The sequence below is a fragment of the Myotis nattereri genome (genome assembly GCF_964212035.1).
Source record: "Myotis nattereri genome assembly, chromosome: 5".
NCBI lineage: Eukaryota > Metazoa > Chordata > Mammalia > Chiroptera > Vespertilionidae > Myotis > Myotis nattereri.
Genome location: NC_138080.1, coordinates 43,815,391 through 43,840,295, shown reverse-complemented (window position 1 = coordinate 43,840,295; position 24,905 = coordinate 43,815,391). Strand labels below are relative to the sequence as shown.

At 35.4% G+C, this 24,905-nt stretch overlaps 1 protein-coding gene across 2 annotated transcripts in view; it reads right to left on the bottom strand.

The window, feature by feature from the left end:
• SPOCK3 (SPARC (osteonectin), cwcv and kazal like domains proteoglycan 3) overlaps positions 1-24,905 on the bottom strand; it is a 341,288-nt gene that overhangs the window by 157,101 nt on the left and 159,282 nt on the right. For both annotated transcript variants that reach the window (XM_081093454.1, XM_081093455.1), the window contains exon 4: positions 3,509-3,623. In XM_081093454.1, the coding sequence (XP_080949580.1) occupies positions 3,509-3,623 (115 nt within the window). The remainder of the gene's footprint in view (positions 1-3,508; positions 3,624-24,905) is intronic.

The window sequence follows — 24,905 nt, the reverse complement described above, 5'->3', positions numbered from 1 at the left end:
CTGACAGAATGTATTCCAATCATGAAGCAGGGCATGACAGTATTGTTATTTAATATATGAAGTAAGGATATATTTAGCAAATATTTCACTTATTTACAAATCTAAGGCAAGGGTATACCAGTTTCTTCACCAGTTGTTATGGACTCACCTCTCCCTCATATTTTCCTATCCCCCTCTCTATTTTTTTATGGCAGTAATTTATGATTGGCTCATTAGATGAGTGCACTTTAGTATTTGTGGATTGACTCATGCCCTTCCCAGACCATCTTCAACAAATAAGCTCAAGGCACACAGAAAACAATTGTTAGACTCACGTTATCTATATTGGCCAGTTCAATTGATCAAATTACTCATTTTTAAATGTTATACAAATAGCTATTTTAATACACTCTTCAAAGAAAACATATACTAGTCAACTGTCAAGTTCTAAGTATAAGGTGGTGAATAAGACATAGACCCCCACCTTCATAAAATTTCCAGATAATTGAAGAAGATTGATATTATACAATTCATTTATGACCCATGAAGGGAGGTTTACCAGATGGGAAGTTCAGGGCTCTAAGGTAATGAAGAAATGGGTGTGAAATCCAGGTAGGAGTCAGGGGTGGGCTTAGGAAGACCTCATTGGAAAACAGGATTGCCCCTGCCAAGGCAAATAGCTACTTCCACTTGCTTTCAGCTTTTATGAGATCAAGGAAGAAAGAAAAAAAAGCTGTTCCTTTAAATGAAAAACATATAATTTCTAATCTGAACTATGTCAATACCCAACATTTATTAAGTAAGCCCTTTTTCTGCTTTCTGTACCCCATCCCCACAATACACACAAACCCCCAAATTTAAGATCTACATAATTTCTAATAGCTGCCTTCATTGATCAAACTGCTTGGCAATACTCTCTCTTCCTAAGTGTTGTAGAAACATTCACTTAGGTACTCACATCCTCAAAGCAAATAAAGCATATCAAATATTAATCTTAATATCAATTCTTTGGAAAATAGTTATTTATTTATTGAATTTAATGTATATTAGGTCTATGTTTTAAAATAGTGTCTATCAGAATTAGAACAGGACTAAATTCTGTTCCCATAAAATCTTTGAAGTCCTCCTACTTTACTAGTAAAGCATAACTCTCTCTGCTAGGGTCCCAGCCCACCTGTGCATCTAAGGCCATGGTCCGCAAACTGCGGCTCGCAAGCCACATGCGGCTATTTGGCCCCTTGAGTGTGGCTCTTCCTAAGCCTTAGGAATACCCTAGTTAAGTTAATAACAATGTACCTACCTATATAGTTTAATTTAAAAAATTTGGCTCTCAAAAGAAATTTCAATCCTTGTACTGTTGATATTTGGCTCTGTTGACTAATGAGTTTGCCAAACACTGATCTAAGGGGAAGGTGGCAGTGGCTCTCTACTTAGGATGCTTATACTAAGATAACATTTTATTGGTTTCTGAGGGTCTTTAACTTGTGAAGAAAGTTTCCTTTTGTCCCTAGTCTTTGTTTAAAAATAAGAGAAGCGGTGAGATGGCATAGTTGTAAAAAGCATGGACTTTGATGTTAGTAAATATAGAGAGGAATCAATGCTCTGGCCATTCCTAGCTTTGTGATCTGGAGTCAGGAACATTAACCTCTCCTGGCTTCAGTGTTCAGCAATTATAGAAAGGAGAGTGTCCCTCTGCCCCAGGGATGATGCTAACTGTGAGGTCTTCATTTGCTCTTTGACTTGGATTCAGGAGGCCAGGGGTGAAATGGCGGATGAGCCTATTCAAAGGTGTTAACTGTGGGTAGACGGAAACCTGTCCCTGAGTCTCAAACTTGTGATAAAGCAGTGTTTGATTTTATATGAAATCATTGGCCATGTCTCTGCAACTTAGGTGAGGAATTATACAGAATTCATTTCAACACCATCCTCCTATTGATTTTTCAAGTAAAAACCCACTGGCCACCCATTCCCCCATACATCATTTCACATACTGATATTTTAAATGTTTGGTGATTAATTAATAGAGCTTCCAAGACATTCAGAACCTTTTTGGAACCCCAAGGAAATAAATAGAAAAATACGATTCTGGCCCAAAGTTTTGGTTATCCCTTTGCAAAACCAACAAAAAGGTCATGCCTGAGTGGGGATATATTACTGAGAACTCTGATTCACCCTTCTGGGCCTTCTCACAGTATGTTGACTTTATAAAAGTGCTATTTCTAGGAGGCCTTTTACACTTTATATGCCCAAACTGCCCTCTCTCACTCCCTCTCCCTCTCAACTGAAGGTACATTATTGATATGCCATGACATGATTCTTTGTTCCAGGTGAACTCATTCCCAAGCCCTCTGTCTTGGTTGCATTAGCCTATCTTGGTATTTGAAAACTGCCAATATAGATTTGAAATTATGGAACAAAGACTTACAATCCGTTCAGCATATAATAAAGGGTTTTACCTATATGTGCCTTAGATTAATAAGGAACAACAAAGAAACAAATATTTGCTGTTTTCTAGATATGCTACTTATATTTATTCTCCAATGTTCTTACTCTCTGTCTGTTGGTGTATATGAATAACAGGATTTAGATGTAAGTGCACTAAAACTAAAATCCGATTAGTCTCTCAACATACCCAGACAGAGAAAGCCCCATCATGCTCATTCGATGAAAAGCACAACACGAATTAGTCCCACTATCCGAGAAAAGAGCAACTCTCATGAAGAGGATTCCACACCCCAACCAGGGATCACATCTGCAACTCTGGTGCATCAGGGTGATGCTCCAACCAACTGAGCCTCCTGGCCGGAGCAGAATTCCTTTCAAAGTAACAAAGGGAATGCATACATCTGCTTGCTTCAGTCAGTTATCCGATGATTTCACTTTTGGTTGTGGCAAGTGCCAATCCTTAAACTCAGCAGCAGACTTCACAGGCTATTTCTAAACTACTGATTCTTCTCCAAATAGAGTCTGTCTTACAGGAACAGTGGTGATCATTATAAAAGATGTTTAAAACCCTTTCTTCTCCTCTTACAATTCTGTGTCAGCCTTCAAGGAATAGACTACAAGGACTCCACCAGTATGAGTGCTTCCATAAATAAATGTTCCAGGTCGTATCTTTATTTTGTGACTTTTAATTTTTTTTAAATAAACATCAATCCTTTTTTTCCATTTAACTTGTCTTTAAATAGAATGTTTGAGTGGGCATAAGAAACAATATTTAGAGGGTACAAAAACTGTACTTGTTCCTTAAACTTGAAAAAGCATAAGCAGGTAAATATACTACTTTAATCCAATCTTCACAAAATCCTCTTTATTTATAATATATGCCTAAACTCCATAATCCCTAGTAAATCTGACTGATAATGTTTCACCCAAGTGAATCAAAATTGCATTAACCAAGGTTTGGAAGCTCTTTCAATAAAACTCTGGATGAACGCTTAGCATACATTGCCAAATATTTACACTCTGCAGTTATTCATGGTATAAGGAGTACCATTCAATCAGTGGCATTTAATTTAACAATGTTTACCTGTGTGTAAGCCTCCGGTGACTAATGCAGACTGCGGTCTGAGAATCTTGAGCAATGCATACTTTATGGCGACTACATTTCATCTTTAAGCATGGATCTTTAGCTGGATCTAAAGCTAGAGAGAGGGGGTGGGTGGAGAAATTTGTACAGAAATTATTAAATTGAGCTTGTGCAAAATGGGGGGCTCTAATCCCATCAAACACAATTTGATTCAGGAATTTAAATAGCATTTAGCTATAAATTGTCTTCATATTCCTCTTCTATTAAGCAATACTTCTGCTTATACCCACATAACTAAGACTGAATACTTGCACTGTAGTCTCATCCACTCTACTCAGAAGTTAAATGCATATACTCCTATGATCAATGTGTAATCAAGCAGGAATGTTAACACCAAAACTTCTTCTAGTTGCTACTGCCTCCTAAGCAGTAAAGGTGGAGAAATAAAGTTGGGGTATGCTACTGTAACACTTCTGTCAGTTGAGAATTACACTGAGTGGCCAAATTATTATGACCGGCCAGATTATTATGACCACCCATCCGTATGCTGGGCCACCTTTTGCCTTCAATACTGTGGCGATTATTCTTGGCATTGATTCCACGAGATGTTGAAAGGTGATGCAAGGAATCTGACACCATGCCTGATGAATAGCACTGTCCAGTTCTGTGAGATTTGATGGTTGTGGAACCAGCTGCCTGATGGCTCTTTTAACTTTGTCCCACAAATGCTCAATTGGATCTGGTGATTGTGGGGGCCACCTAAGCAAGGTAAAATCTCCCTCATGTTCTTGAAACCACTCCTGCACAATACGAGCATCATGGCATGGCACATAGTCTTATTGGAAGAAGTCATCTCCATTGAGATACGCCATCAACATGATAGGATGAACTTGATCAGCAACGATACTTAGGTATGTTGTGCTATTCAGACATTTATAATGATCTGACCCTCTAGCAACTTCAGTAAGAAATCATAGCTAATTTGCCTACAAACATCAGGTGGTCATAATAATCTGGCCACTCAGTGTATATATACTTCTCTTATCTAGATTCAGGTGGGTAGAGAAAATGGATTAGACCCAAGGAGATATTATTGGGTATTAATGGGATTTTGGATGTCCAGAAAAGTCTACAGCTATACTTAGGGTGTTGGCTGTGTGTCTCATAGTAAGAACTGAGACGTTGCATTTTTTCAATTGTTTGTGTCTGACATTTATCCAGACAAAACTTCTGTCTTGGTAGTTGACAACACAAAGACTGTGTGATATTTTAAATAATAGTCTTATTGAGAAATAATTCATGTGCTATACAAATCATTCTTGTAATATTCAAAATTCATTGGTTTTTAGTATATTCACAGTTGTGACTATTATCATAATCAATTTAGAACATTTTTACACCACAAAAAATACCCATACCCTGTAGTTATCATCCCATTTCCCCCAAATCCCTTTCAATAACCAATACTAGGGACTCAATAATCTAATTTCTGTCTCTATAGATTTGCCTATTCTTCACATTTCATATAAATGGAATCATACAAAATGTGACCTCCTGTGACTGCCTTCCTTTATTTGGAACAATGTTTTCTTTCAAGGTCTAACCATGTTGTAGCACGCATCACTACTTCTATTCTTTTATGTTGCTGAACAACATCATTCCATTGTAAAATATGCCACACTTTGTTTAGTCATTTACTAATTGATGGGAATTTTGATTGTTTACTCCTTTAGGTTATTATAAATAACTAGAGGCCTGGTGCATGAAATTTGTACATGGGTAGGGCCCCTAGACCTGGCCAGTGATCAGGGCTGATAGGGGCCCTCTGGCTGCGGGCCAGGGCCTTCCTTCATTCCGCACTGCCCCCTGATGGTCAGTGCACGTCATAGCGAGCGATTGAACTGGTTTCCAGGTCAAACTCCTGAGGAGACATTTTATATATATATATAAAATAAATTTATATATATATATATATATATAAATGCTGCTATTGATAATCACTATGGGTGATGGTTAGTGATATTTTGTTGTCATATTATTTTTTTGGGGGGGGGGGCGGAAAGTCAGAGAGGGGGTTGGCACAAATAAGAAAATGACACTGAGCATCTAGTTTGGGTACATGTCCAAATTGAGAGGAAAAAAAACATGAAAGATGGCAAACTAAAAAGGAAGTTCTAGAACACATAGAAAAATGTAGCTGGGGTGACTAGAAAAATGTGCACTGGAAGGATTTGTGGGAGCTCTGGGCTTTCACTGGACATGAAATGTGGATTTTAGCCAATCTTCTTTAGATCTTAAACCTGGGGTAAATCAGAACTAACATACAAGGTACAAATCAAATTTAGCTTTAAAAAGCACACCTAATCACTACACTAAGTACAGTGAATATACTTTGATGACCAATGAATTCAATAAAACACACATATAGACTAATATAAATATATATTATTTCTGTGAAAATACAAAGTATATACTACTGCAAAAATTCTTATTTGAGATTCCACATAAGCATGAGATATAAAAATAAAGAATATGAACATATTGTTTAAAATGTTATTTATATATATATATATATATATATATATATATATATATATATAGTAAAAAATAGTCAATGTATTAAATACATCTATTTGGAACACAAATATTTCAATTTCCTAACTTGTTTTTATAAATAATTATTATATCAATTATAGATTCTTTTAAATTCTCAGTAATTCTAACAATTAAGATAAGCTACATTAGTTATTTTATTCTCCATAAAATATTGAAAATACTTTGTTCACTATGCAAATACAAATTGCTAAAATGCTCTCATACTATCACAGCTTCAACTGTCACTAATTTAAAAACTGTCTCATAGAACTATTGTATCTTAGAGCTATACAAAATAAAAAAAATCAATAACTTAGAGTGCATTAAAGTGTTTTGAGCTATTTCTACTTCTTAGTCTATTTTAATTTTTAATTATTAAATAGCATTTAATATGATTAAAATTATACAATTCTGCCTAACAATTAAACAATGTCATTGCACCTACCACTATACCTTATATTCATGTCATACACTCATCATCAATATAGTTAACTAGGACATATTACTCAGAAAATAAGTTTTTATTTTCAGATAAGACACTACAGTACATATAAAACTATCGTGGTTAACCTAATCTACTTACTCTTGAGTGCAAAATATTAATAGTTATTTTTAGTTATTTCTCCCAGTTTTCTTTATCTATACGTACTACATTAAATAATTTACAAAAGTTCCATAACTTCTCTTATACTATATCCATTTAAGAGAAAACAGATCTCAAAAATTGGTATATAAAGAGGATACCATCAGAACAAAGATATCACATGAAAATTAATTTAATGAAATTTTGCATAAAATTCACCATAAATGATAACACAGAGCAGTAGCAGTACTTGTCAGGAGATGGAAAATAGAGTAAAAGTAAACCAGAAGAATCAAACACAGGGTCTGCAATAAGGAAAAGATCACTTTCTGTGCATGTGGTTTTAACCATCTGTATTTTTCAGTAGAACTCACATTGTTGGCAGCTTAAAAGCTATAAAACATCACACACTGTAAATACAGATGCCTAAGATTTTATTCTTGAAGTCACAACAATAACAGAAGCATCTTTCTCTTGGCTGAAGCCCATGGATTAGAATAAATTCTGTATCTTAAAGAGCCTGACATAAATTCATCCTCACCCTCTGTTACTATCCTCCTCTTTCCATCTTTTTCAAATTAACAGCTCCCATTCTACTCTGTATTATTGAATTTAACTTTGTTTCAAGCATCCAGTAAAACTACCCCTAGAAAGAGTTCTGTTATTGTATTTAAATTCATTTGGCCATCTTCTTGTCTTTATCCATATATTTCAACATCTTTCTGATTGATGTGAACTACTTGGGTACCTGATACTGTTTTGTTGTTGTTGTTGCTTGTTTGTTTGTTTTGATTTAGAAAATTTCAAACAATTGCCTTATAATTTCAAACAATTGCCTTATAATTTAACCTTTGTAGTGCATTTATGATATAGGCTTTCCCTCATTCTTTCACCAGAATACTTGTTATCTCATACAGAATTCCTCACTTACTGCAGATCACAGTAAGACAGGAAGTACCCAGCCATATCTAGCTGCTAATGGTGGAAGTACCTGAGTCAGCAGGTGAGCAATATGAGATGAATGTGAATGTGGATGACATACCTATATGTCACTAAGAAAATATCTAATTCTGGAAGAGAAGTCCCAATGTTAGGGAAACTGAAAAGTAAGGACACAATGTAGATGGCAGGTCACGAAAATAAACATGGACAGTGAAAAGTGTTGAATTCTCACTGGAGCAGAGGAACCTTCATTAGTATTCATATTTAGTGCAGGTGGACTTGAAGAAAAGGCAAAAGGTGGCATCACTAAGTTGCAAAAATAGGTATTATTGTTAGAAACAAGAACTGAAATAAGCTTTTAACAGGAAAGATGGAAACTCCTAATCTGTACAAACTCATAAATTTTAACAGTGTTTTTCCACAGGAAGCCTAGATTTTAGAAGAATCATTAAATCCTAATGATTCTAGGCTAAAGCAGTCTTAATCATGTTGTAGATTAATTTTAATGGAGTTAATGATGAACCAGTTACCTTAGCTCAGCCAATGCCAGAGAAAGGATTTATTAGATACTTGACTAATATAATAGAAACTTAACCTCCCTAATATTGACACAGATTTTTCAAAGACCAATGTAGTACATGCTAATAATCTCTATGTAGCCTATTAGTTTCATCTATAAAATAAGGAATTTGGACTAGATGATCTCCAAATTCACATTCTGGTTTCATAGTGAATTATCCAATTTTAGCATACAATTTTTGGCACCAAATATCCTACATGAAACAGACACTTCCCTCCACTGACTTGTTTTATTCAAAGAGAGATGTATAAATAGGCAATTAGAATACATTAAGTAGAAATTATGTATGTGTGTGTACACATTTAACTAAATAGACATACACATACACACACACATGAAAGGATCATATAATGGTGAGTGGGGGATAATGAGTGAAAGCTTAAGTAGGTTTTGGAACATAAACAGTGAACACAGTGAAAGAAAACTCTGGTATAAGGAAACATTATGAAAGGCAACCTATATAATAAAAGCCCAGCGACCATAAAGGTGTCACAACTAAAATGACCGCATGGCCAGTAGCTATGAGGTGCATTGACCACCCCTGGCCCGCAGGCTTCAATTGCCGGATAGCAAACAGGGAACCAGAGTGGGTGGCAGTGGGGCAGGACTGGGAACTGGCAAGTGGGCAAAACGACAGACCTCTTGATCCCTCCCCCTGGCCCGCAGGCTGCAATCATAGACAGATGGTGAACAGGGAACCGGGGTGGGTGGAGGCAGTGGGATGGGACTGGAGACTGGTGAGAGGGCGGAAGATGGCCCTAATCGCAGGCTAGGCTTAGGGGCCCTACCTGCTCCCGATTTCATGTGCTGGGCCTCTAGTAAAAGTATAAAAAGGATGCCCTATTCCTGGAATGACAGAGATTTCAGGATTACTGAAATAACATGCTCTGTGCCATCAACTTTTGTGATAAAACACTGATGGAAAACTCTTTACTTAAAGAGTTTTATCTCAAGTTAATACCATGTCATTGAATGGTTTTAAACTGGTAAGTGGTGTAATTGGGTTTGTGTGGTAGAATGATCACACACAAGAATTTGGAGATGCTCTGAAGAATATATGATCAAGATGGGGCAACTAAATGTCAGCAACAGAAAGGATAAGAATCCATTGTAAGGAAATTAATCATGAAGACTGGCATGGGAACAATGACTACAGAGCAGAAAAGGAAGATGATTTTGAGGGAATCAAGCACTGGTCTGTTTGAATAGGTATTCTGATGCAACACCACCGGAATCAACTGAATTAACTTCCAGCTCCTCATTTCCACCTTTTGTGGATTTTTTCTGATATTAATATTGATGTAACTGATTTTCTTTTGATTAGAACTTGCCTGTCAATTCTCCCCCCAGTTCCTTTGTTTTTAATTCTTATCTTTTCTATTTTATGTGAAGCCCTCAAGAACCCTTCGATAGATTTATAAATCAAATCTATCCCTATTTCAGTTTCGTCTACTGTGATTTTTAAAAAATATATTTGGACACTTTTCTATCACTTTATTTTGTGCTTTTTATTTTGCAAGTTTCTTTTCTTTCTTTGTTTTTCTCTCCTCTTTCCTACCTCATAGTCTATTAATTGCATTTTATTTAGTACTCTTTTCCTTTCTGCTAGTTTGGAAGTTACAAAATCTCTTTTAGTGATTTCCTTTAAATGTTTACATGCACAGGTGGCATAGATGAATGAAAGTAATTATATAATAAGTAGTTTATCCTCCTTCTGAAGAGTATCAGGACCGTAGAATACATAACACCAAATCTCTAACATTCTAATTCCTCACCATTTTCAATGATTTACACCTGACTAGGACTTTACCACCAAACCCCTGCAAATGAGTCATTATTTCTATTATTATTTTTCTGACATAGCTAATTAAAATAATAAAATCTAGCAATTTCTTTGCTCATCAGTATTGCAATTCACTTTCCCTTTGCTTTCTCTTGAGTAATTCCCTACAATTTGCTGAAGTATTTTTTTTTGTAGTTTTTTCAACATGTACCATTTGTGCTATAATTTTGATATATTTTTTCTGAATATATTTTTATTTTCCAGTCACTCTTACAGGATGGTTCAGCCGTGTCTGGAATTCTTATTTGATAATGATGCCTTTCCTAACCACAATGAAGTTATAGTTTCATGTTCTTTTGGCATCAGGTGTCACTAATTAATGTCAGTCGTCAGTCTGTGGCTCTCGGTAAGTGATCAAACTGCACTTCCTGAAGACTGTAATATTTCCTTATCATCAAGATTTTATGTTAATCTTTTATGTTATCTCTAACTATGATGGCAAACACATACACAAATATGCCCTTCTCTTTGACTTTCAATTAATAACAAAATACAATTATGTGCTGAAATAACTTTTTAGTAGTTAGAAAAAAAATCAAGAAAACAAGCCTAAGATGGATATGCATCATGATTTAAGAGCAGGTGAAATGTGCTATTGATAGTTGGGTTTCAATTTGGGAAAAATTACAACCTCACTAAATAGTAAAACTAAACTATATGTCATCATTTGCTTGTTAAAATGTCTCTTTAAGCTTAATCGTGTGCACTCATCTACAATGAAGTGACCAGTAACTCAAATATGATTACAAAAACCTTCTTAATGGTTCAACAATGAAGCATCAGTTATGCTTTGTTTTAGATCTAACAGTTTATTTCACTATAACTCTATGCTCTAAAACTATAGGAGGAACATGTTTTTTGGGGGGAATTTTAAAAAACTTGCCAGATGTTAAAATGAAAGGCTGTGTAAGTGAGCAGCATGGAAAATAGAGCTAATGCCTGATAGTTAATTAGACTTTGACAGCCAATTTTGTGGTGCTAAATGTGATTAAATGTGGCTGCAAGTCTTTGGAATGACTTTCTTAGTTTCAAAGCTTAATATTACTTCAATTACATAAAAGCCATCCAGTCTAACTCTGGTCTCTTCATTACAAACATTAAATGTGGAGTTCCACAAAATTGGCAGATTCATGTTCAATTAATGGATTAATTTAGTTAATAATAAATATTTATCAAAATCATAGTCTTTATTTCAATAATGTCTTATCGTATAAAAGTGTATTAAATATATCTAATTACTGCATTGATAAATTGAATTTAATAAAAACTCTAGATGTTACTACAATGCAGAATTTCATATTACAGTTGTTGTAGTCATGTTAAAGGATTGATGAATATATCAATACACCATTCTTTCCCACTCTGTATCACTGTTTTTCTTTGTCATTACATAGTTTCTTCCAAATTTCTAAAAGTGATAACTGCTAATAGCCTTTCTTTTATAAAGTAGATGCATTCCAGCAACATTATGTGTAAAAACCCGTTATTATTAGTGGTTTCTATTTTCCCATCTAGTGTTTGATATATAAAGATGATGATATTGAATCCCTATCATAAAAGTTAATATTTGGGATATTCTTTGCAATATCAGAGCTAAGTACACCTATGATTAAATTCTCACTTGTTAAAAGGCTGCTTGACATATATTTATAAAGAAAAGCCCCTGTAATGTGGAATTATATTTGGCCATTATAATTTGTATCTGTATCAATAGCAATTGAAGTCCTACAAAACCTCTGGGTTCTTGCCCAGCAGCTCTTCTAACCACCTGCTGGAGGAAATCCAGCCCACTTTGAGCGACACTGCATTTCTCAGACCTCTCTCAGGGCATGGGGTTATCTCTATGCAACAAAATCCACAGACTAAACTCCCCATGTCCTCTAATAAACTCATTTTAAAATGTTTGCGTATTTAATAGTAAAAGTAATAATTTCCACATGACTCTTCCTAAAAAAGAATAAAGGTAATTTTTAAAAGACCAAAACAAGCCTCTAAGTATAGACATGCTGCCTCTGAGAGGTGTGTCAAATATTCACACACACACACACACACACACACAGATGTAGATGTATACATAATATAGTTATTATAATTTAATTCATTCTGAGGTGTGAAGCAGAAGAGAGTCCCTTTTCAATCTGATATAAAATTAAAAGGACAGTTTTTTTCTTTACCACTAGAAGAATTATTACAATTTTAAAAGTTGAGCATAAGAAGTGTTGGCAAGAATTTAGATCAACCACTCCTAACACATGGCTGGTGAGAGTATAAAATGGTACCATCAGTGTTATCTAGATCCAATTAAGAAACAAAAGACACAGTAACTCAAAGGGGTGGGGGTTAAAATAAGGAATTACTAGTTATAGCAGAGGAGTAACTATAAAGGTGTAAAGAGAGCTCTAAAGAATACTCTAGTGATGATATAGGTAGGTGTGCTTCCGCCCAGATTAGGGGTTCAGACTTCACTGGAGAAGGTTGTAGAGCATAGGATGGCTAAGAAGTCTATTTGGTTGCCGGGGTCAATGCTGTTCCATAGTCCCTGGGAAAGCAGGCGACATGCATCCACTCCTCCCACCCATCCTGTATAGGTTCATCAAAGCTGGCAGGCAAGGAAGCTCAGCTGATACAGGCAAGCAGGAAAACACAGAATACAGGTGGGCCAGAGCTGCCAGGTAGGTACATGGAGTGAAGAGGAGCATGGGGAGCTCATTTGCAATAGCAAGACCTGCTGTGCACAGTGCCAACCAAGACTGAATTTGCGAGCTTGCCTTGGGATGGCACACGCTGGGCATGATGACAGCATGGAATAACCTGGCATGTCTTCCCTTCATGCACCACTGCAGAAGGGAGGAGACATAGATGTATCCAAGAGCCAGAAAGAGAAGCCCTTCACTGCAATACCCTTGAAGTCCCCTCTATTGACAAAGCTTAACATGTTGTTTGCTACAAGGTGACAAGCATACAGGATCCAGCTCCATTATTGCAGAATAGGCAATGAAAGGTAGATTGAGAGATGACAGACAATAAATTGGTACCTTCATAATCTCTTTGGAAAATAAGTTGGCATGCTTTTTACAATTAATACCACATCTATGAATATACCCATAATCATTGTTTGAATGTTTACAAAAAGACTATAATAAAATGTTTAGTTAAAAGAGCTCACCTAAATATCTATTAGCAGGTGAGTGAATAAACAAATTGTTTCATACAAACAGAATACTACTTGGCAATAAAACTAACGAAAAAATTAAAAGAAACTTAGAACATGCAATAACATTAGGTAAATCTCAAAAACTTTATACCAAACAAAAAACAGCAGATATGAGTGTACACATGGTGTAGTTCCATTTAGGTCAAGTTTTAGAACAAGCTAAGGTAATTAAAGTAAAAGAAGTGAGAACAGTTTAGAACACGGATTGTGTGTGGTGGGAGGGAGGGGTCAAAGCAGGCAGTTTGAGGAATTCCTGGAGTGACAGAAATGTTCTTCACCTTAATTAAAGCTGTGTTGATTCAATTATCTGCACCCACCAAAATGTATCAAAATGTAAAATACACTAATTTAAATGATTGTATTTTATTATATGTAAATTATGCACAACTAAAAAGATAATTTTCTCTTTTTAAATCTCAATTTTCTATGAGATTATTTAAGCCTTCTCAATCACCCATCTCAAGTCAGCAGAGCATACAATAAAAATCAGAGATGACAAATTTCACATCAACATTTAGATACTATAAATCAATTCTTTCCCATCGATGCAGCATATTCTTTTATAAGGCAAATACTGCAAAGTAAAATTAATGAAAAATGAATAATGATAGGAAAGAAAATGCAGAACTGGATCTCACTTCCTTGACTGTGTATTCAACATTTTTGGTGATATCTATAAAAGACATTGGGTGTAACTACTGGAATCTGGACATCCTAGAAATGAAGAGAGGTTTAGCATATATACAGACCTTTAAAATTAAGACTGTTTTATAGAATCAATGACTTTATTGGCTGAAGTAACAAGTTAATTGAATTTATAGCTAAGAATATTTTTCATGTACATCCTAATCTTCAGAACATGGTCTATGAAGTAAAGCTTTTGAAATGTTCGCCAAATACTTCTTTCAGGAGATTGATGTTGCTTAAGCAGAACTGCAAGGGTAACAATAACCGACTACCTTAGCAAAGCAACAATGATAATCACCCTCACAGGTAAGTGTGCCTTATGGATCTTTCTTGGCTTTCAGTTTGTCATTTCCAATTAATATCATTGCTTATAAAAAAAATCCTCACTAAGTACTGATCTGGCCCTGGTTAAAGGAAGGTTTCATGGACTACCACCTACATAGGTGTGATTAGATTAAACCTATTTTGCCCAGATAACTAAATCAAATGATGGTGCATTTTCTGATGCTCATAGCCCTTTAGGTCAAACATTGGACATTTTTGTTGACTAAGGTATTTATCTCCAAATCATTAAAAAAGTATTTGTAGTCAGTTTTGAAGGCTGTAAATTGACAATGCAATATGATCTGATCAAATTATTACAACAGAATCAAATTCTAATGAATGACATAAAAGCCTCTAAAACTATAAGAGGTGGCACCATATCATATTCCAAACACAATGGAAGTTTCTATATGAAGTATTAGAAGTATATTTTTCTGCTAGCTATTAGAAAGTAAAAAGAAGATAATTAGAACCAGACCATATAATAAGACAATGGAACTGAAAAGTGGGAAATTCTAAAGTAGTCCATGATTGACAAATGGGGAAATAGAACTGAATAGGGTACAATGTTGCTGTATATTACTGCTCAACTTTGAAACTTATATAAAGGATAAAATATTTCAAAAATTGTGACTTTGCATTACAATATTGCCTTATGAAGTACTAAACTTTTATTCAACACTATCTAACTTTCCGGTAAAGAAAGTACAATAGCCTGGCCAGTGTGTCTCAGTGGTTGAGCATCGACCTATGAACCGGGAGGTCACGGGTTCCATTCCCGGTAGGGGCACTGCCCAGATTGCAGGCTAGATTCCTAGTAGGGGATGTGCAGGAGGCAGCCAATCAATGATTCTCTCTCATCATTGATGTTTCTATCTCCTTCTTCCTCTCCTTTCCTCTCTGAAAGCAAATATATTAAAAATGAAGAAAGTAGAATATATCACTGTGAGATACAAGAAGAGGCAACCAGAAAATATTCAATTTAAATTTACAAATTTAAATAGGTTGGGAGAAAATAATTGGCCCTGATTTATGGGTATGTCAGTAATGAATTCCACTGTGTTATGGTCCTATTCATGGACAATCATGAAATAGAGTAATAAAGGTAAACTACGTTAGGCCAGGTGCAGGGAAGTACACCACATCTACTTTACAAAGGAGAGCTGACTAAGGAGAGATGACTAAAGAGAGATACTGAATCATGGGCCATGGCTAATTTGCTGGCTGTCTAGTCATAGCTGTGGAAAGAACAAGACTGAATGAATGGGGACAAGAGTTCAGTGGGAGAGGTACGTGGATAGTCCTCTAGGAACAGACACAGAGTAGGTAGGTAGTTGTGTTCCATATAAATGCTGCCCAAGCACAGCTCTCAATCCTATGATGTGAATCAGTTGTTTTTCAAGTTCGCTAAGACTTTTTCTTTATTCTTCCCACTTACATTGTTCGAGAATTCCATATACAAAATGGCCATGGTTACAGGCATAAAGACTATGCACAGAATATTTTGTTGACTAAATTCTTCCCTCAACCCCATGACTTGAAGGGAGAAACCTTACTCTTACCCTTGTTTTTTTTTAAATAATAATCCTATTTCTTTTTTTATTGTTTTATTGCTTAAAGTATTACAAAGGGTATTACATATGTGTCCTTTTTAATCCTATTTCTTAAGTAAAGTTCTGTTCAGGGGCAATTGGAATCCATTACCCCAATAAGTTGAACTGCTGGGTATCTCTGCAGAAGGTCAGACCTAAAGTTCAATGACCTACCATTTCAAGTAGGCTTATTGCTCTATTATCACCCTTAAAATGTTTCTCTTGTATTGAATAAGATACATTTTTCATTTGTTATTTATAATATATCTTTGAAGCATAATTAACAAATTAAAATTTTAAAGTGAACTTCACCAGGAATTAAAATTAAACTTCACTTCAATGTTAAGATAAATTTTTATATATATTCAGATTAATTAGCATTCAATTCATAAAATCTGGTCTAATAATATTTTCATAATTATTGAGTCTATTCTTTCAAAGGGTACCCCCTCTATAAAATAAAATTAATATATTTATTATAAAGTAAATACTATAAGTTTTTAAATTACAAGAGGAGGTGCTTTATTAAAGGGATATTTACATTTGCTGAGGACAAAGAAAATAAACCTATTTTATTATTAATTGCCTTCAGCAAAAGCAAATATTACTGAAAGATATGATTCTCTAACAATATAAAGTCATACAAATCATAGTTTCTGTGATCAAAGTATATAGGAAGACATTAAAATATTAAAAGTATCAATGATGAATGACTCACCACAAAAACCACAGACTGTTAAGAGAAAGGATGTGTGACAAATAAGAGTAAGAGGCATTTAATTCATAAAACTGAAACTTTGGAGATGTCTGCTCTTTTCCCATTGATTATGGAATTGAGCAAAGAAAAAGTAGAGACTAAGAAGATTGGGCCTGAAGTAGAGTATTATTACCGAGGAATGGAGAGGGTAGGAAAAAACAAAAAACAAATATGGGTTTTATTCATTTGCCAGCAATCACGCCCTCTCCTTGTTGCACAATTGTATTTCCCTTATGGGTTTGCCCCTCGTCACATCAATGTGGTTCAGTTCCCATAATGCCTTGGTCAGAAAGTATTTGGCCTAAATCTTGCAACTTGATCTAGTTCTGCAGGATTCTGAATCTGGACGACACATAGGGTTGGTTGGTGATGTTCATTCTTACTTTTATTATTTGGAGTCCCTTTAGCCATTAATTTTTTGCTTAATTTAGCCACAGCCAATCACTAAATTACTTCAACAAATTAATAGGAAATCTGAATGAAGAAGAGGAAACCAGTTCAAACTTACAAGGCTGAGAATTCAAAAACCCAATACAATTTTTTAAAAATCGACATTTTATGGCAGTGAGGGGAGGTGGTATGTGAAGCAAACATAAAGTATCCAATTTTTACTCATGACTTAACTACTTAAATATAAATATGCTCAATTATCAGTTGGTAATTTTAGAGGCAAAATGGAGATAGCAATACTGCTGGGCACAGCAAACTGACTATCACAGGGAAAGAGAACAAGAAACTGAGGAATGAAGCTCAGAGGCCACCCTGCTGTTAGGGAGGATGAACACGAGGTAAAAGCTAACCAGCTTCACAGACGACAAAGCTATTGAATTTTGGCTTCTCCATCAGTAAAACAATGTCATTGGCTGTGCAATTCCTATTATACAAAGTATATTTTATCACCCAATCAGTTAGCAAGCATACCTGCTGTGACCTTAGCATATATAAACATATATGTGTGTTTATGGCTAAATATCTAAGCTTTATAAAGAAACAAAATAGTGTAGTCTATTTAGAGATATGGGTTTATCTCATTTCACTTTTATTAATTATCACAGAAAAAAGCAAAAAACAAACAAACAGAGGAGCTCAACTTAAATGACATTTTGATGAGCACTTTTTCTGTATCCAATTCAAAAAATTATAAGTTACATTTCTAATTAGCTTCTGGAAAACATACTAAAGGGCTCAATAGTCATTATCTCTTAAGATGCTAATGAAGCAACAAGAACTAATTATTTTATTTTGGGGGGCTGATTTGGATTCATCCTCTTTAGTTTTCTGTGAAAAATCACTCCGTAGAAATGAGAATTCTTCATTACAACTAATGGTTTTATTTCTTAATTGCTCATGCTCAGCAGGGTTGCCCATCATTACCACTGTGATTTAATTTAGTTTGGAGCCACTGGCAGCATATATTAGTCATATCACAGTATCATGACATCATCATCATAAACATTACTAATAATTTAGCAGTAGGAAATCAAGAGTGCCAAGCATTAATATATGACTTTTTCAAACTAAAAGGAACCGAACATTAAAGTGATTTACACTTAAGTGTTTTTAAAGGTTTATATTATTAAATAAATGCTCAAGTTAACATCATGTTTGAGAAAACAAAAAAAATGTATATTTTTCTTTAAAATTGTAAATTGGGAATTTATATCTAATGGTGTTATCATTTTATTATTAATATGCAGTATGTACACTTCTTAAAGTTTCATACATATTATTTAAGCTTCACACTAGTCCTCTGAGCGAGAATTACTGCCTTTTTTGCACATGGGAAAACGAAAGTGAAATTGAGTAGGCATAAACCAACCCTAATAACTGAAAGAATTATGCTGAGCTGGGAAATGCATGACGCGTAGATCCTCATGCCCCATCCCTGATGAGTTTCAGAGTGATTCTCAATACAAAATACAGTATTACCAAGGATGCTAAAGGAATCTTCCTCACCTTCCTCTGCCCCAGTGTTACCAAAAATATTTATATGCATTTAAGGTTCCTCTTATGAATAAACTCTTTTAATTCTCCATTTGAATTTACTACATGAAGACTGTCCTCTATAAAATTACAATAGTTTTTTTGTTTTCTTCCAATAAAAGCATTTCAAAGTCATCAGCTGTTTTATCTCAATGTGTCTTACTAAATGATAAATTATTAAATTTATTATATACTACTGGACTTCAGAATTCCCTTCTACTCGCAGAAATTATATGTAATTTCTCAGGTTGGTTGGGTGTCATCCTGTGCACCAAAAGGCTGCTGATCGATTTCTGGTAGGGCACAGGACCTGATTGCGGACTCTATACCCAGTGGAGGGGTGTTCAAGAGGCAGCCTATTGATGTTTCACACTCATATGGATGTTTCTCTCTTCTCCTTCTTCCTTCATCTGTCTAAAAAAAATCAATAAAAAAACATATTTGCTAATGTCACATCTGATAAGGGTTTAATTTTCAAATTATGTAGAACTCATATGGCTCAACAAAAGGAAGACAAATCACCCAATTAAAAAATGAGCACAGGGCCTGAATAGGCACTTCTCCAAAGAGAACATACAGATGGATAATAGACATATGAAAAAAATTCCCAACATCACTAATCATCAGAGAGATGCAAATGAAAACAACCATGAAATATCACCTCACACTGCCAGAATGGCTACCATCAACATATCAACAAACGACAAGTGCTGGCGATGATGCAGAGAAAAGAGAACCCTAGTACACTGCAGGTGGGACTGTAGACTGGTGCAGCTACTGTGGAAAACAGTATGGAATTTACACAAAAAATTAAATATGGCACTAGTGTTTGACCTAGTGATACCACTTCTAGGAATATATCTTAAGAAGCCCGAAACACCATTCAGAAAGAATACATGCATCCCTGTATTTATAGCAGTGTTATTTACAATAGCTAAAACCTGGAAACAGCCCAAGTGCCCATCACTAGATGGATAAATAAAAAAGATCTGGTACATTTACAGAATGAAATACTATGCAGCTGTAAAAAAGAAGGATATATTACCCTTTGCTGCAATGTGGAAGGACCTTGAGAGTATTATGCTGAGTGAAATAGGCAGTCAAAGAAAGACAAATATCACAGAATCTTACTTATATGTGGAATCTAATGAACATAATAGGTTCAGAGACATAGAGGCATGGAACAGACAGACATATCTCAGATGGGAAGGCGGGGAGATGGAAAGAGATTAACCAAAGATCTCATATACATGCATGCATAGCCAATGGACATAGACAATAGTGTGATGAAGGCCTGGGGTGGGGCAGGGACCGGGAAGAGGGAGATAAATGCGGGGGGGGGAGGGGGGGAGGAATTGGGGGACATCTGTAATACCATAAACAATAAAAAGAAAAGAAAATATTCAGAATCAATACATTTTTTAAAGAAAGAAAAGAAATAGTGATAGAAGAAGACACTATCTTCTTTCTCAATTGTCTTATAAGAATTAACTTTCAGAAAGAATCTGAATATGAAAACTAAAATATTTCTAGTTTCTCAAAATGCTCAGAATTATCTTGATTTCTAGAAAGATTTTAAGTGTAGCCAACCTGGGAAAAAGGGACAAAAATGTATTATGTTTATACTACATAATATTTATTACTTTTTTCATCTCCAAAAAGTCATTCTTGAACAAGATAATAAACTGAAAATTTTAAATCCAAATACCAACATTTATCAAGAAACACACACATACACACAAACTGCTAAAAATAAAGAAAGTAGGCATGGAAGAGGCAAAACTAATTTAAATAAAAAGGTCATCCTGTATTTCACAGTAGGAGATACTGAATGTCTTTGGCTTAATGAAAAGATGGAGATATGGTTTGAAAGTACAATTTGATGGCATTTTAACATCTAATTAAAAACAGGGCTGCAATATAGAATCTAACTTGGCAGCTTGGTGATGGTTCAGTTTCTATCAGCTCAGCAAGACTTAAGTCATGTTCTGCGATTAAAACTATAGCTTTTGCATGTGGGCTGTTAATTGTAAACATGTTAATAAGGATCAAATATGTCCTTTGAGATCTGTATCTAGTGAGAATTTCAATTTAACCTAAACTAACACTGCTCTAGCTAGAAAAATTACTAAATTTTTCTCTCTATGTATATTGAGCAATACTAAATTTATTTTAAAGGACATAGATACTTTAATGAACATTTGTGTAATTTTCAGGGTAGAAAACAAAAAGTTAGAGTACTTGAATAAAAATGTTAATTTATCTCCATATAGAATTTTTAAACCTTGAGGCTCCTCATATATTAAGCAATTATTTTATCAACAAATACATTTGTACTTAAGTATATGGTGAGTAATGTATTAGTTCCCAAATTAACATCTACCCGTTGATAAATGTTGTTTTCATAAATTATTTTAAAACTCTATAAGAACCATTCAGTGTAAGTTAAAAACAAAATAGCCTAGACTAGTAATTAGCAGGGGAGAGAAAGTTAGCTCCATCCAATTTAACACTTAGGTCATTTCCAAATAGAAAGAAAACACACACAGGCGTAAAGTCTCAGGAGTAAAGGTCAAAAGGTCAAGAAAATAAATACCATTTCTTCTATAGACTGTGACTACCTCAAGGAGCTGATGTGTTACTACGTTTTTGCTTGCTTGTTTTGCGCTTTATGCCTTTCATTATTTCTATGTGGTTACATAAGGTGTCATCTATATTTGGATGTTAGAGAGTGGGGCAGGAATAAGTGTCATAAATAATGTGAGAGATTTTGAAAAACGTATATATCTCCTTGGGTGCGAAACAGAAATCTCACCTGCTAGCTTAGAAGTCCCTATAAGACACATTTTCCTTAGGCAGAAGGAAATTGACGAACTCCAGTTATACACTGCTGGGTAGATTAGCAACACACAACTCCTTGGGCAAGTCCACCTCTGATCATGCGGCTTTCATGTCATATCAGACTGCTCTCTGATCCTGAAGCCTAGTCTATAATTTATTTAGTCCTGGTAATTGTTTTTCCATCTTCTTTTCCTGTCAGAATCCTTGCTATGAGACTTTTCCTAGATTTCTGGCTTTAGAACGAGACCTGCTCAAATTTAGCCAAATCTTCATTCTCATCCCAGAAGGTTAGATGCCCTGTGATTGAACATTAATACAATAACCAGATAAAATCTGCTATCTCAGGGGGCTACTATCAGGAGTTCTGCAAATATTTATTTTTCCTGATTTTTGCAACCTCATCATTCTATGTAGGCAAATCAGTGCCAGGCCATCTTACCTGAATACCCTTCACCTACCCGCATCCCTCAGAGGCTAGACCTGAATTAAATACTTCAACACAGCCTAAATATCATTAAAGATAAACATTGTATCGAGCTTTTGCTAACGGCAACTATCAATGAGATAATCCTGTTTTTTACCTTCACATTTTTAATTTTTATGAAAGACCATTTAATATATCTTGATCCCCCCAAAATCACAATCTTCCTAATGATGTAGTTATCCATGGGTAGATGACATCCCCAATAAGACACCGAAATTGTCTCAACTCTTTGAGTTCTATTTAGTATATAACTTTATGCTATGTTAAAATGTACATCCCTGGATATGTAGGACTCGTTATCTGACTTCACAATGGTCTTTATCTACTTTTCTTCTCTTTTCTAAATTAAGCAGAAAACACCTGAAGTTTGAGAGTTTCCTCTTGTACAAGTATGTCATTTATCTCCCTTGACCTCATTTCTTTATTTAAATCCATAATGCAGTCTAATGCAGAGTCACAGCTTCAATTAGAAATGCCTTCCAGCCCTAACTGGTTTGGCTCAGTGGATAGAGTGTCAGCCTTCAGACTGAAGGGTGCCAAGTTTGATTCCGGTCAAGGGCATGTACCTTGGTTGTGGGACATCCCCTGTAGAGGGTGTGCAGGAGGCAGCTGATCGATGGTTCTCTCTCATCGATGTTTCTAACTCTCTATCCTTCTCCCTTCCTCTCTGTAAAAAAATCAATAAAATGTATTTTTAAAAAAAGAAATGCCTTCCAGTCCTACTGTAAGCAAGGTTAGAAAAACAAATAAACAAACAAACAAAAAGCACTTGAATATATTCTTGCTGACAGAGTTATTTGGATGAGTTTAGACAGTTATTCAGAGGTCTTTCAAATAAAAGATGTTAAAAAAGCTAATGCCTTTAAAACATACTATCCTTTGCCATATAAACCCCTTAAATAGAATGATCAACTCTTAATTGCATTTGCTTTTAAATGCAATTTAAATATACTTCTCTGCCAAGTATATTCCACCACACTGGAAATAGAAACATGACTTTGGGAAGACATAAAGTCACATATTACTCATATTACTCCATATCCTAATGAAAACGTATGTTCTAGATTTTTCTGGTTTTAAATTTTTAAAAAATTAGATGGACCAGAGGGGTGGGAGCCTTGATATTCTGCTGTGACAATAACCAGAGCATCGCTAGAGATTCATATTGCTTTAGCATTTAGTAAGTTTCGTCTCGGGCATTACATTGAATGTTTGTTTCTCCCAGGGTGAGGTTTTTAGATCTAGGTCCTTATTTTCTTCTTATTGCCTGAAAGCGTTTGACCATTATCAAGTGGTAGCACAGGCCTAAAACTTAGGCTCATCAATTACGTATTACTAAAAGAAGAGATTGTTGAGCGTGTAACTGGAGACTGTGGCTGCTTAGCTCTGTTCCTCAAAATAGGGCAGAAAGTAAAGACATTTGCTTCTGGTTCATCTAACTTATCCAGATCAAAGATTTTAAGTAACACTCCCCAACATTCCAGGTTTTTCTTTTCTTTTTTTTTTTTTTTTTAATATCCCAAAGCATCTTTAACAAGACTGCCCAGAGTATTTCACTGCTTTCAGTGTTCGGGTTCCATATGCAACCTGCTCCAGCAAAAGAGCCCAGGAGACTCTCACTCTCCACTGAGGGGCCAGGGAAAGAGACAAAGAAACTGCTGTGGATTAATGAGCCCCTAGGACAAGTAGCTTAATCAGAGGAAGTGGCTTTGACCTTGGAAGAAACCCCGGTTCATACCAACTATTTAATTTGACATAACTTAGTTAAACTAGATATTTTCCTGAATGTCTCTCACAATTTAATTACATAAAGTGAATTTTTAGTTTATAAGGTCAAAGGCTTTTCAGGTCCTTTAAAAAAAACAAACTTTTGTTTTTCACCTACTGATACAATGACAATACCAGTCACAGAAATAGCAAGTAAAGCTTTCCAGCAAATGTGGTTACATGTTATAAACATATGGAAATTTCAAAAAAAGACATTCACCAAGCAGGTCCCCCAAAGGATGAGTTTCAATAGTCTGATCACGGGCCACAGAATAGCCACAGCATTCCTATAATGAACCCTGGGATGACAGCTTCCTATACATGAACTGGGAATCCTCTGCACCATGGCCTCCACCACGGCTCAGCCAATTACACACTGTAGGATTTCTTAGAACTCATTTTCTATATAGTTGGGACACTTTCAGTTGGGTATAAGTGAAATCTATTAAAACTGGCTCAACCATAATTGGAACAGACTGACAGATCTCAGTGTGTGTGTGTGGGGGGGGGGGAGGGGTCTGGATGAAAAAAGGTGAAGAAATTAGACAAAAACCATATATGCATAGCACATAGACACAGACAAAAGTGTGATGATGTCCAAAGAAAAGAGGGTTTGGAGCTACGTAGAGTTAGGTGGGTAAAGAGGGACAGGGAATGGAAAGGCATGGGGCAATGGTCACATGGTGCAGTGTTCAGATGATGTTTTATTGAGTCGTACATTTAAAACCTGTATGGTTTTGTGAACCAATGTCACCCTAATAAATTCAATTAAAAATAAATAAATACATACATAAACACATAAGTAAATAAATAAACTGGTTTAACCAAAGAAAGAAAAGTTACATAAATCTATGAATATAGTCATTTGAGATGAGGCTGGACATGAGATTTGATGTGTATGTCAGGATTGGGTTCTACTTGCTTCATTCTATAACACTGCACTCCAGTGTTTGGCACTCTTGCCAAGGTGTCTCTGGTTATCTGCAAAATTCTGTGATATTACATAGGTACACCTGCAAACAGGTAGCTTCTCTGCCCACTAACTGTGCTGCACATCCCAGAATCTGTGGCCTGGTTTAGTCATATTCTCATCCTTAAACTAGTTGCTGAGAACAGGGAGCAGGGAGGCTCTACTGGGTTAGTGCTGGGTCACTTAACTGCTCCCTCGTTTGGGGGTGGCATCAGCCTATGGACCTATATGGTCT